Source organism: Lissotriton vulgaris, chromosome 2_2, assembly GCF_964263255.1.
Source record: "Lissotriton vulgaris chromosome 2_2, aLisVul1.2, whole genome shotgun sequence".
Taxonomy (NCBI): domain Eukaryota; kingdom Metazoa; phylum Chordata; class Amphibia; order Caudata; family Salamandridae; genus Lissotriton; species Lissotriton vulgaris.
The window spans coordinates 97829382-97843589 of record NC_141688.1 but is presented as its reverse complement, the minus strand read 5'-3'; the positions used below and the strand labels follow the sequence as shown (position 1 = coordinate 97843589).

Below are 14208 nucleotides of genomic sequence, written 5' to 3'. Positions count from 1 at the left end.
AATGCCCCCCCCAGAACCCCTTCCAAACCCCTGCTGCGTGAACTGCATTGGCTGCCAATAAGACAACGGACCAAGTTCAAGATCTGTTGCATTGTCCACAAGTGCCTGTTCGGGAAAGGCCCTGACTACCTGTCCCAAAAGTTACCTTTCTATAAACCTGACAGAGCCTTACGGTCAAGCAACCAATTGCTACTTAAAACCCCTCTTGTCAAAAAAACCAGACAAGGGGGCAGAGCATTCTCTGTGGTAGGGCCCAAGCTCTGGAATAATCTTTCAACTGACCTCAGACAAACCCATAATCACTTCTCTTTCAGGAAGAAACTAAAAACCGTCCTATTCCAGGAAGAATAAATGTTTCCAAACATCAGTTTACATCCTCATTCTCTGTTCTATGGCAGCTACTCCATCCTGCGAGCAAAGCGCGGAGATACCTCGTAAGGGGTCGATTCTTGCGCTATACAAGAGCATAAAATAAATAAATAAATAAATACCTAAAATTACCTTGGTGATATTTTTAACGATAATGGAAACTTCCTGCCACAAAAGCAGGGTATTACAAGGAAAGCAAACACCCTTGTTTCGGCATTTAGAATCATTCAGAAAACCATAGGTGACCTGTCTTATCACCCTTTCCTAAAAATAATTGCTACAAAATTACTCCATACTTTAACATATGGTAGTGAGGCAATCAATGGAAAAGATGCTGAAATCATCAACACTGCTGTCGCTAAAGCATATAGAATTTTATTTTCTCTGCCAAAAATTGCCTCACAAGCTCAGGTCCTGTTGGAATTTGGGCTAAATAATCAACTATATGCAAGGAAAGGACAATTACTGAAAACATGGAACAGATTAAAAAATGAACAGAATAATCAAATGTCTCGTTTACTGTGGCAAGAAGTAAAAAATAACAGACATTTATATGCCTGTTCCTATCTAAATAGGCCAATAGAAGAATTTGGTATAACATCGATTTGGAATACCACTATCGCACAGGAAAGCTTAAAAAACGATAAATAAGCTTACCAACCACCTTTCCTTTATAAAGGACAAAGATATGTTAGTAAGAAGAAATCACGCATGGCCAATCGATTTTAAGGTAAAAAAATGTGCAAAAATATTTAGAAACATCGTGGACCAAGAAAAATAAACAGATTTTTATTAAATCTAGATTTGGTTGTTTGCCAGGACTATGTAACTTACTACCATGGAAGAGGACAGAAGAAAAAAACCCATGTAGGCTTTGTAAATAACCGCAAGAAAACATTATGCATTTACTGTGTCTCTGCCCGGATCTGGAAAGTGAAAGAAAAACTACACTGAAGAGACTGTTTAATATACGCGGTGTAAGGACATGTAGGCAAGCACTGATTGCATGTTTAAACCCTTAAGACTTACCAATGAATTCAGCTTTTGTGAAATTCCGACGAGCTGTAGTAATTAAATTGGAAGCTTTTACTTGAGTTATTTATGGATTAAGCCACCATGTATACATTTATAATCAAGTCTTTGAAAAAAAATGCTAAATGATCAATTGCTTTATAACTTAATATGTATGATATGTTATCACGTTTTTGGATATAATTTGGAATGATGGATTGCTTTTTATAATTTTAAAATGTTTTGATATTTTTGCTACCTTTGTAAGATTTTAATTAATCAAACAAAATAAAATAAACTTGAACTTTAAACTAATGCTGGTTACCCAACTAGAGGTTCAAGAAGGCAAAGTCACATAAAAAAATAAATCACTATTCCAAAATATTTATTAAGAATTCGACTTCACCAATGTATTGTATTTTTTACTAAACATTAAAAATAGTGTTTGAAATATTCTGCTAGCTTCTCATCATGAGAAATATTAGTCTTATTATTTTATACTGAAATTTGTTTTTTTGTCATAGAATAGGTACATCCCTTCACTATGAAAATAACTTTTGGGGCTAGTCACTACTATGAAGGAATATAGCTTGCTAAATCGCATGCGTTTATAACACATGCAATTACAACGGGTCATTACAACAACCACGTTGTTACATCGCAGTACCATTACAATGCAAGTCGTTACAACGACTTGCTCTAGGGGCCGCACTAGATTAAGGCATAGTATAATTTACTAATCCTACTCCAGTGTGTGCATCAGTAGAGAAGGTGTTGGATTAGTAAATTATACTATTAATTAGTTTAGAGCATCCCCGAGAGCAAGTCATTGTAACAACATGCATTGTAATGTACTGCGATGTAACAACGCGGTCCTTGTAACGACCGCGTTGTAATCGCATGAGTTGTAATGCATGCGATGTGAAGGCTGTTTCCCCGACATGGCACCTTAGCTTGTGGAGTAACAGGCCTACTTTGGGGTGACCTATTTCACATGTAAAAGTAGAATTGAAGACATGTTTTGTCAGACTAGTTGGTGACTCAACATATGCTGCAATAGATAGCTGACATTTAACTTTCCATGCCATTGGTATGTATTCTACACTACATACTATGGCCTTACTGGAATGTTCAGAAGGCCAATTAGGAGTTAGACATGTATTTTAAGGGTCAGAATAAATAAACTCTGGCCTGGATAGCAATCACCTTGTTTGTAGAGTTAAAAAACCAGCAATAGTAGTCAATAAAAGAAAAATGGTGTGTGACTATGCAAACAGAAGAGGCACTTTCCCATATATGTTTAATGTTATATGTGTTTAATGTTCATGCATATTTGAGAACTGTAAGGCAGAATGAAAGGATAGAAATGTCTAGGAATTGGTCTCGGTCTAAAACATAATATAGTAGGATCATATAAGTGTATTGAAGACAGGTGAAGGCACAGGCTTTTAGATACAATAAAGCAGGATCATGTCAGCATATTGAAGACAGTTGAATGGACACGCTTTTAGAAAATTATAGACTGAAAAATGGGTGCCATTACGGAGTATCCTGGAGTAGAATCATCTTCATTGTGGAAAGAGTGCATGATATCTCTTGTGCTACCTCTTGCATTTTGTTAAATAAACATCCATTGTGTGAAATAGTTTAAGTGTATATATATATATTCACACGAACAACACAGTGGCAATTCAAATTTATATTCAAATTCTGTTTGAATGTTGTTGTTAGGGAAAAACATTGAGGTGCAACAAACTGGATGTTTGAAATATTTACATCAAGTTGTTATGTAAGCAACTGTTATTTATATATAAATGTATAGGAGGCACATAAGAAACCAGAACAAGTGCCACTTCCCTCTATACTAGACTTTATAGTCTTAGAGTGGTCTACCCCCAAACATTTTGCTTTTCTCTTCCATTTTTGTTGATCTTGTTCTGTTAGCCTAAGCACTCTGCACACTTTACCACTGCTAATCAGTGCTTGAGTGCTTGCTCTGTCTCTCCTTTAAACATGGTAAAATTGCCTTAAACCCAAGTAACATATTTAATGTACTTGCAAGTCCGCAGTAAAGTGGTAGGACATATATTCAGGGCCCGCAAATTAAATGCTACTAGTGAGCCTGCAGCTCTCATTGTGCTATCCACATGAATAGTCTTTGAAACATCTCATGGGCAAGCCATTGCAGCCTGTTTGTGCAGTTTTACACTGCCATTCGGACCTGGCAAGATAAACCTCTTGCCAGACACAAACCTCGCTTTTAATTGCATATAGGTTACCCTTAGGGTAGATCCCGACACATTCTAGAGGGCAGAGTGAAGTGTATTTTAAAGGTTGGACATGTACTTCTAAGTTTTTTATGTCCTGTTAGTGAAAATCTCCTAAATTTGTTGTTTACTTCTGTGAGGCCTAACTTTCTCATAGGATAACATTGTGTTACCTTATTACATGTAAAAAAAATGATAACTTTGGATTGGGAGCAGCTTGAGTTTGGAGTAATGGATTGTAATTAGAAGCCCTCTTTAATGGTATAGTTCGATTTTTAGTAACAATTCTGAAAATGTCCCTTTTAGAAAGTAGTCATTTTCTTATCCTAACCATTCAATACCGACAGCCTGTCCCTGGGTCACATGAGTAGGTATAGCTGGCAGTTTGTCCTCATATATTGCTCCCAGACAGTGAGACAAAGGGAAGCTTGGTGTTGGTAGGATGGGCCACTCTAACTTAATGAGGGGAAGGAGCAGTCATCTTTTGCACATCATAATGGCTCTGCCGGAACTTACTCACAAGGCGTTTGTCACTTGTCTTTTGTGACTCCAGACAAGCTGGGGTCAGGGCACAGAGGAAAGGGATGTCTGACACTTCAGGGGTGGATCCCTCTAGAGCCCTCTCCTACGTCAAAGTGGTCACCAGGTATAAATATTAGACCTTAGATCCCCAACTGTTTAGATCACTTCTGGACCTCGGGACTCTATCAGGGATAAGAACTGTCCAGCTGTGAAGTCTGCCATGGTGACATGCTTTGCTGCCTAAGGACGGCTGTTGCTGCATACAGACTTTTCTGCTGTGAGCTGCCATTGTAAAAAGCAGCCTGCCTGTGTGTCTATGGACTCCTAAATCTCCAAGTGTCGGTCAGCTGACCTCCTGTTCTCAAGCCACAGGGACACAACAGGCTTCTCTGTGCCATGTATGTTTGATGCAGGACCGCGCATTGTCTCGATGTGTGCGCAAGCCTAAACCAGCATGAATCATTTCAACACTGACAACTGGACCCGCTTGACGCAGCACATCTCAAAGCAAGTACTCACAAGCCCTAGCAGCTTTTTCAGTACTTGACCTCAGAGACGATGCATTGCAAGTCCTTGCAAACCCCAGCAGCTTTCTTGACTATGATGCAGGACATCGCATCGCAAGTTCCCATCAATGGTCGCTGACTTTGTTACTTGATGGAAGTTGGCACAGGATCTAGCATCACAAGCTCCACATCAACGGTTTCTCTTCACCGGCCAGTGCAACTAAATGCAAGGAGTTTGCAACACTTTGCAACTAGGATTTAAGGCACTTTTGTTCAGTGGATCTAACGGGGTCTCCCTGAGCCAGTCCGCCCTCCACCGCGTTCAGCCTGAAATTGTGAATTTATCCCGGTACAGGGTGACCAGATACCCACAGTTGGCGCTTTGTGCATTTTGGTGCTGTTTTAACTTAAATCTTAAAAATTGCATATCTTCAGTTCTACTGATTGGATTATTGTCATTTTTGCCTCAAATTATTTATTCAGTTTATCACTATCAGGCACATGCATCAAAGGAAAAAACGGTCGCAAACGGGCACATTCTCAGAATTTTTGCATTTGGGATGCATCATCCCAAATGCAAAAATCGCAATATAAGGAATGTCTAAATTGTGATTCCTTAAATTACGATTGCATTTAAGGAATCCCAAATTGAGATTCCTTAAATGCAATGCATTAAAGTTAAAAAAAATTGCGATTTCGCTAATAGGAGTAGCAAATTACCATGAAGTTGAACTTCATGGTAATTTGCAAAAACTTTGAAAATTGCACTTTTGTGCATTTTTCAAAGTTTCATGTTGCCCTTAGGGCATGTGTGTGCGCAACATATGTGCACAGATCAATTTCAGGGGTGCAACAGGGTGTCCTTTTGACACCCTGGCACCTTTGAAATTGCAGTCTCAATTTGCGATTCTCTAATTGAGATTCGTAAATTTAGAATGTCTGCCCATTCATTCCTACAGGCATTTAGGCCCATAGGAATGAATGAGGAGGTATTCCTTAATTGCGACTCACAATTTGCGAGTCGCAATTAGGGAATGCTATTTTTTAAGCGATTTCTACATGCATACAGGCACATGCATCAATATTGCATTTTGCAATTCCTTAATTGCTAAAATTAAGAAATCGCAATTAAGCAATTGGAAACTGCAATGCATCAAGAAATCACTATAAAAATAGCGATTTCTTAAAATTCCTTATTTGCGATTTTCTAATTGAGAATCGCAATTAAGGAATACTTCCCCATCCATTCCTATGGGCCTAGAGGCCCATAGGAATGAATGGAAAGACATTCTTAATTTGCAATTCACCATAAAAAATTCGCAAATTAAGAATGCAATTTCAAGGGTGCAGGGGTGTCCAAAGGACACCCTGTTGCACCCCTGAAATCTGCTTAGGAGTACATTTTGCACACTCACATGCCCCAAGGGCATGTGTGTGTGTAAGATGGAACTTTGAAAAATTCCCTTTAGTGCTTTTTTCAAAGTTTTCGCAAATTACCATGAAGGTCAACTTCATAGTAATTTGTTCCCCTTATTTGCGAATTCGCAAATTTTAAAAGTTTGATGCATTGCATTTAAGGAATCTCAATTTGAGATTCCTTAAATGCAATCGCAATTTAAGAAATCGCAATTTTGCGATTTCTTAAATTGCGAAAATAACAAAAATGTTAATGCATCCCAAAAATGGGAATTGCATTCGCAAACGGACGAATTTTGGGATTCGCACCGTTTGCGAATGCAATTTCCTTTAATGCATGTGGCTGATAGGCTTTTGCGATTCCTTAATTGCGATTCCTTAAAAAATTGCAATTAAGGAATTGCAAAAGCCAACAATGATGCATGTGCCTGTATGTTTCTTAATTGGTGAGGGACTTTTTGAGTAGCGGATGCTACTGGATGTGGGTGTTGGGTTGGGAGAAAGGGATTTTTTTTTTTTTAAAGGACTTAAAGGAACGACTGATTGCCACCTCTCTACTGTCCTCGTAATCTTCCTTCTTCCTGTCACCAGGTCCTAACAGCAGGAAGAGGCAGGAAGCACTGGGATCCCTGGCTCCCCTAAGCTAATCACAATGCTGTAATGCAGCGTTTTGATTTGTCTGCGTGCTGTGGATTGGCCCTCAAACAGGCACAGGGAGCCTGTGCATGTTCCTCACCAGGCTGTGCATTACAGCCTGGTGGGGAAGATGCAAAGTGTGTATTGCTGTTTGACCGGTCCAAGGGGGCCTGCCAAACAGTTATGAGCACCTTGGAAGTGTAAACAACTTCTCTGCTTGCTCTGGCCAGCTCCGCCCCACCACTGACTGCAATAGGAAACATAAAATGATTAAAAAAACATTATTATCGTTTTTTTTTTTCCTTCTCAACAGTGGAGCGGCACTCCTCTGCCTCAGCGGAGGAGCCATCACAGAATATTTTGTTATTTGTGTTTCCACTTAAGTACTGTTTGAAATGCTGCATACATATTTAACACATTGCCTTTAAGTAACTACTTTTGTATCAAGCTATGAGAGGGTTAAACACAGGTAAATTGTGGTTTGCTTTGGCACTGACAGAGATTGAGGTTGCTGCTTGAGTAGGGTATTACCCCGCTCAACCGGTTACCCAATTTCCAACAAATCACTAATGCTATCAAACCCTTGAAAGTCTTGATAGACACTACAATGGTTCTACTCATTCTGATTTCATACATAGATTTTTGGAATTTGCACACTATACATCAAGCCGTAGAAACAAAGGCTTTTTTTGTTGTTAAAACATTTCAACTGAAATCTAAAGACATCAATAGTAAACACCTAGCAGCATCTAGAGGCTACTAGTAACAAGTGCACTGTACTTTACTAATTATCAATTATTATATGAATGACAAAAAAGTATAATTTGAACACAAACCTGTGTGCTATAACTGGCCTTAGTAAAAGCTTGGTGGGAATTTACACCAGGTAAGATAACATGACACCAGAACCTTTGACTGCGCATATGATTTGTCTAACTAGCTGTAATTATTTATAGTTCTGCATGGTCTTTTCGGAGATAAAAATGTGTTAAGAAGCTTGTGGATCTAACCACAGGTCGTCACTGTAATCAGTGACCCTGAGTCCTCAAACCTGTATAAGCAAATGATTGAAGTCAAGCACTCCCCATGAAAAAATGCAATTAAAACTAAATTATAGTAAATGTCTTCTCACCCGCTTGCTCTAAAGCAATCATTGTTGATTGTTCAATTAAATCCCGTTCAATAAAGCTACGGAAGTCCTCACTATACACACTAAGGTCTGGGAGCTGGAAGGTGTAGATGGGCATTTCCAGAGGGAACTGTTCGTTGTTGCAGTCGTTGGCCACATGGGATCGAGCAAGAGAGACAATTGCAGAACTGGCATGAGAAATCCCCCTGGAGAGTCGCTTCTCTGGAAGAGAAATAGAGGTGATTAAAAGTGTTAACCTATTGCCAGGAAAATACCTTGTATTTTACTAATGCAAAATGCAAACATAATCCCTTCAACCCAATATTGAGGAACACAGCAGAAAAACCGAGGTTACTAATAAAACATTATACAGCTAAATCAAAAACGTTTTAGCTTTAAAATGTCATTCCATCAGTGGTAACGTACATAGTGGATTCAACATTTAAAGTTAAAAATAACTTTTTGATTTAACTGTAACTTATTCTAACCAGATTTGGGAAGAAGATCAATATAGTCAAGTGCTTGCAGGCAAATCGAAATTAGGGAAGAATCATTCTGGTATCTAAAGGTTATGATGAGCAAAGCAATAACTATTGTATCAATAACCTCCAATTTTGCCATCATTTCCAAGAACCTCCTCACAAGTATTACTAAATTTTACAAGAGATATGAGATAATCAAATGATTTTGTATTTCAATTTAAAAACATGTGCCTCATAACCTGCATGACAGAACAGCCTCATTACTGATTTAGGGAGTATTCAAAGGCAATGTAACCTTGAATTAGCATTCATTAGAGCTCTTGTTTCAGTGCCCAGTATCTTTATGCATCCTAATACATTAACCTCAGTTCTGGGTTCATGACACCTTGGTTTGCCAACCCAGGAATTACTAATCAGACATGCACATAACTGATTTCTATCTCCTTACCATGAAAGTTCTGAATCCCTTAACCAGGTTTAGGTGAATGTAGTAGATGATAGCTAGATCTTGGATTTAAGTGCTGATCTTCAGAAACAACAACTCCCTCTGGGACTCCACCTGGTGGCCATCAGAGCATGGCCCAACACCATCACCGACTAACAGGTCACAAAAACTGGGAATCATCTTAGATGATAACCTCAACATGGCCACACAGATTAAACCAATTAGTTCCTCCATTGTCCACATACTACACATCCTCAGAAAAAAAAAATCAAATGCATCCCATAAACTCAATCCCTAGTCTCTAGTAGAGTAGACTGCAGCAATGTTCTTTATGGTGGAATCCCCAACCCCCTCCTTTACTGTCTTCAGAATATCCAGTTCACCTCAGCCAGACTAATCTTGGACCTCCATTGGTGCACCCATATGATGCCTCACCTCAGAGAACTCCACAGGCTGCCGACACACAAACGCTTCTAATTCAAACTCCTCACATATACATACAAGACACTGCATAACATAGACCCAGCTTGCCCCAACTGCCGCTTCCGCTTCCACCTAGACACCTACTCACTGCCTCACTCTCTCTCCCACACACTCCTCCCATCTGCAAAAGTAGAACAGGAGGCCTAGTCTTCTCATAGGTATACAACTGTTACAACGCATCTTTTAGCACGCAATACCATTACCACGCATCTATTACAACGCATGCCATTAAAACGCATAGCGCTTTGGGGCGATCTGACATAGGGAACGGGTAGTGAATAGGTTAATTTACTATCCAATAACCTTCCCTAGAGTCCGCGGGGACTGGAGTTGGGATAGTAAATTAAACTATTCACTATCCAGCACCCAAAACACTATGCGTTGTAAAGGTATTGCGTTGTAAAAATTGTGTGGTAATGGTATGCGTTGTAAAAGTTCGCGTTTTAACGTCATACATCCCTTCTCGTATCTCCTACCTCGCACCCAAAACTTGCAGCAACCTCCTTCTACATGTAAGAGTAGCTCCTGGAAATCTGCAAGAAGCTGAAGATCTGAGTCTTCAATTGGCACACAGCAGATGACCTACACACCTTCTCTAGCGCCTAGATACCTTTTGGGTGATAGGCTGCACTTTGTAAATACAAAGAACTTAACAAGTCACAGACCCAGAGCTCTGGTTACTTGGGTTTGTAAATAAAGAATGAGTCTACATAAGAAGCAGAACTGTAGTCCCTCTCACAAAATCTTCAAAGATCCATGTTCTAGCTACTTTAGTTTGTTATTGATACTAAGCCTGGGCGGAGACCTCTGCTCAGCCCGCAGAATGTGCTGAGATTTGCCTCCTCCACGTTCCGTGAAGAAGACAAATCTCTGCACACTCCGCGGCGGAGCAGAGTTGGCCAGCCCCTGCCTCCACCACCCTATTACCAATTAATTGTAAATGACATAAAAGTAAAGAAAAACAACTTACCTGGACTGCAGCGTCCCCGAACTGCCCTCTTCCTCGCCGTCTCTGTGAAAACTGCGCCTGCGCATTTCTTGCGAGAAATGCGCAAGCACAGCACGCGTGCACATGCGCAGTTTTTGCAGATACAGTGAGGATGAGGAGGAGGGCAGCCGGGGGACACCGGTATCCAGGTAAGTGTTTTTTCTTTACTTTTACATTATTTATAATTCATTGTTAATGGGGGGGGGGCGGAGTTTCATGGAGTTTGTTCTCAACTCAGTGGCACTTCGAGTAGCCCCGCTACACACACTACGCCCGGGGTTAATTGATACACTAATATAAGCTCTGTATCTGTGCTGCTTATGATATGGACCCTGGACCATAACTCAACTAGTAACCCAGAAACCAATTTTCGAAAAGAAAAGCCTTGGGGTCCTGAACTCAAGAACGGGACTCTGTCTTCAGAACCTGATTTCTAGATTAGCCATTGTAAAAGAAATCACTGATTTGGGCACAAGGGTTTTGGATCCATGGACTGAGCCTAGAAAACCTGTTTATGCATCCAGTACATAGCCTTGCATGCTTAGAACTAGGCTTTTCCATATTTTAGTGTGCAAATCTATTTCCATGGTTTGTGAACCTGAATGTTCTGCATATAGCCCAAGACCCACATTCTGACAACACCCAACTCTGACCCAAGAACTTGAACTTGTTAACATAGAATTCTAGTCCTCATACTTTGGTAGCCAGCTACTTTGATGACCAAATTACTTGTTTTACTTTTTGACAGTGTGAAGTCTTTAAGGATATGGCCTATTACTGTTAAACAAGTCTTGCAAGCTCAAGATAAGGTTGAAAGTGACAGGTGTCTCTTTTTAGTAATTCACAGATGCAATACTAGTGACTTTGCCTAGTGTTTAAGTAGCCAGTTTAGAGGAAATTAGCTGCAGTGTTTTATAATCCCCAGAGGAGAATCAAATTACAAATCATCCTCCCAAGAGTTTACTCCTGTTGACTGTAAACTCATCACTAAAGCAAGGTATAGTCCAGGACTATCTAAAGATTGGGTAAGTGACACTCATCTTGAAAAAAGTGGGCGCGGACCCTACAGATCTGTACAACTTTCGTCCGGTGACAAACATTCCCTTTCACAACAATTTGTTAGAAAAATGTGTACATAACCAAGTGTGTCAGCACCTTGAGCCGTCCACCTTACTCAAAAAATTTAAATCAGGATTTAGATTAGGAAAAACCCCAGAAATTGGGATCGTACACATCATGGACAATGCCAGCAAATGCTAAACCACAATGACTCTTGCCTACTCATCCTACTAGATCTCTCATCAGCGTTTGATATGATCAATCACAACAGCCTTTCAGAATTATTAGAAAGCAGAATGGTACTATCAACCAAGGTACTCAACTGGCTCACATCCTTCTTACAGAACCGCTCAAAATGGAGGCAGGCAGCCCACTATCAAAAGGCTCACCAGTGAGACGGGGAGTTCCACAAGGGTCAACTATCTCGCCCACACACTTCAACCTCTATATAGAGCCATTGATGGAAATCCTAAGGCAATAAAACCTTTCATACCACATCTATGCTGATAATATGCAATTATATTAAATACATCCTCCTTGGAAGATGTCATTTGACTCAATTGCACCCTAGGTTAAACACAAACCTGACTCTCTCAAAACAACCTTAAGCTGAACTCCCTCAAAACAGAATTTCTAATATACAGCTCCCTACACATTCAGAAATGGCTTAACCACCAAGACACTTTCAGCTGCAAACCTACCATTATAGAATCAATAAAAACCTTCGGAATAACACTGGATAAAAATCTTAACTGTAACATCTTAGCCACTGGCTATTCCTCGGGACTCATTTTGATTGTTGTTTGTTGCAGATTAAATGTCCTGCACCTGGCAGGCATTTAGGTGCATATTAGAGCATACATATAATTTTTTTTTTTTTTTTAAACCTTTTTTTTTTTTTTAAATTTTTTAAAACCTTTATTGTATCAAAGCACACAGCTATTCAGCCTAACATCCCGGAGGCAAGGCAGCATGGTATCAGGAGGAGTAGAGTGCAAAACGATTCATATCAGGACAATGCAGGTTTATTTTTATTTTATATAGGAACAAGAACCAATACAGAGGCGCCAAAGGGCGCAAAAGAGAGGCAATGGAAGAAAAGAAATGCGTATGAGTCAGTAGGAGGCGTCAGAGGCCAGGTAAAAATTTAGAGAAGAACGTAAGTAGGATGTAGGAAGGGGGGAGAGGAAGGAGCAGAAGAATTACAACATGAGTAATATAGCTGGTGTCATCGGCTACGGCGACAGGTGTTCATCACGGGGAATAGGCTCCGGTGGTAGGCACAGGTCACCCCTGTAAGCATTCCATGCCCCCCACACCTTATTCCATGTCTGAGGCCTCCCCCTGGCAACGTACACCGTCTTCTCTCGTAGCATACACCAATCCATATTGGCCTTCCATTGCACCACCAGGGGGGCCGTGTTAGCGCCCCATTTCTGCGCTATATCCCTCTTAGCAACCATGTTGCCCAGTGTAGCCCAACGAGTCTGCGCCGTGTTGTAGTCGTTCGGCTCCCAGACATTGAGGAGGCACCTACGCGCCTCCGCTGCCAACTCGACTCCAGTCACCTCCCTCATCACTCTGTGTACTCTCTCCCAGTAAGGGGCAATAACGGGGCACTCCCACAAGATATGCATGAAAGTAGCTAGGGCTCCGCAGCCACGACGACAAAAGCCATCAGGAGAGAAGCCCATGCGTACAAGCCGGGGGCCGGTAACATACACCCGGTGGAGGATTTTAAACTGTACCAGCCGCAGACGCGAGGAAATGGCGACCTCCTTAGGGGAAGACACAGCTCTCTGCCAGTCCTCGTCGTCCAGTTCCAGGCCGTCGGCTACCCACTGTTCTCGCAGGCGCTGGAGGAGGTCGATTCTAACATTGATCAGCTTCTTGTAGGACAGAGAAATGGCGCTATCAGGCATATGTCCGTCCAAAATTCTGTCCTCCAAGGGGGAGCTCTCGAGGATTTCGCCCTCCTCTGGCCTAGCGGCAGTTAGCGCGTGCTTCAGTTGGGCATAACGGAAGAACTCCGATCCACCCAGGTGGTATTCAGCCTGTAGTTGTGGAAATGTCTTGACCTCCCCCTTAACTAACATGTCTTCCACCCTAGAGATACCTATAAGGTCCCATTTGTCAAAACCCTTGGTGTGCCAGAGCTTGCCTAGGATATCGGAATCATACAGAGGGGTAAATCTCGTCAGTCTGCCCTGCCAGCCCTGTATCTTGGTGATCGTCCGCCACGTGTGGACCGCCGCCTTGGTCGGGCCTGTGAGGTACCGATCGAAGGATCTGGAATATAGGGCGCGGTAATAGTTGCCTCCTTGCAAAAGCCACCTATCCATAGCGTAGCCCGGGCTGTCCACAGGGCCATACAGGCCATGGTTAATAGCAGTAAGTTGAGAGGCCCAGTAGTACCTCCGCACATCTGGTAGCGCGATGCCCCCGTCATACCACGGCAATGTAAGCTTCTGGACAGCGACGCGGGGCCGACCCTCCCAAAGCAGGGCACGCTGCAGGCTCTCGATCTCTCTAAAATAGCGAGCCGGAACAAGGTCCTGGGTATTCTGCAAGGCATACAAGAACCTGGGCAGAGACATCATTTTGAACAATGCCGCCCGGCCCAGGAGGGAGAGCGGAAGCTTGCGCCAACTATCCACATCCCTCCGCAGCCGTTGGAGAGGCGGGAGTAAGTTGCAGTCATACCGCGCCTTAGGATTACTCGATATATAGATTCCTAGGTACTTGAAACCTTGTCCGGCCAGCTGTATGTTGCAGCCCCTAGGGAGGCGCGGCGTGTCACCCTTAAGAATGTAAAGGGAGGATTTGGCCCAGTTGATAACCAGGCCAGAGTAGCGCCCGAACAGCCGGAGCACGTCGCACGCCACAATAAGCGAC

General features: G+C 41.7%; 1 protein-coding gene across 1 annotated transcript in view; it reads right to left on the bottom strand.

Moving 5' to 3' along the window:
- OTUD7A (OTU deubiquitinase 7A) overlaps window positions 1-14208 on the bottom strand; it is a 1253807-nt gene that overhangs the window by 343391 nt on the left and 896208 nt on the right. The window contains exon 7 of the mRNA XM_086959365.1: window positions 7860-8078. Within this exon, the coding sequence (XP_086815491.1) occupies window positions 7860-8078 (219 nt within the window). The remainder of the gene's footprint in view (window positions 1-7859; window positions 8079-14208) is intronic.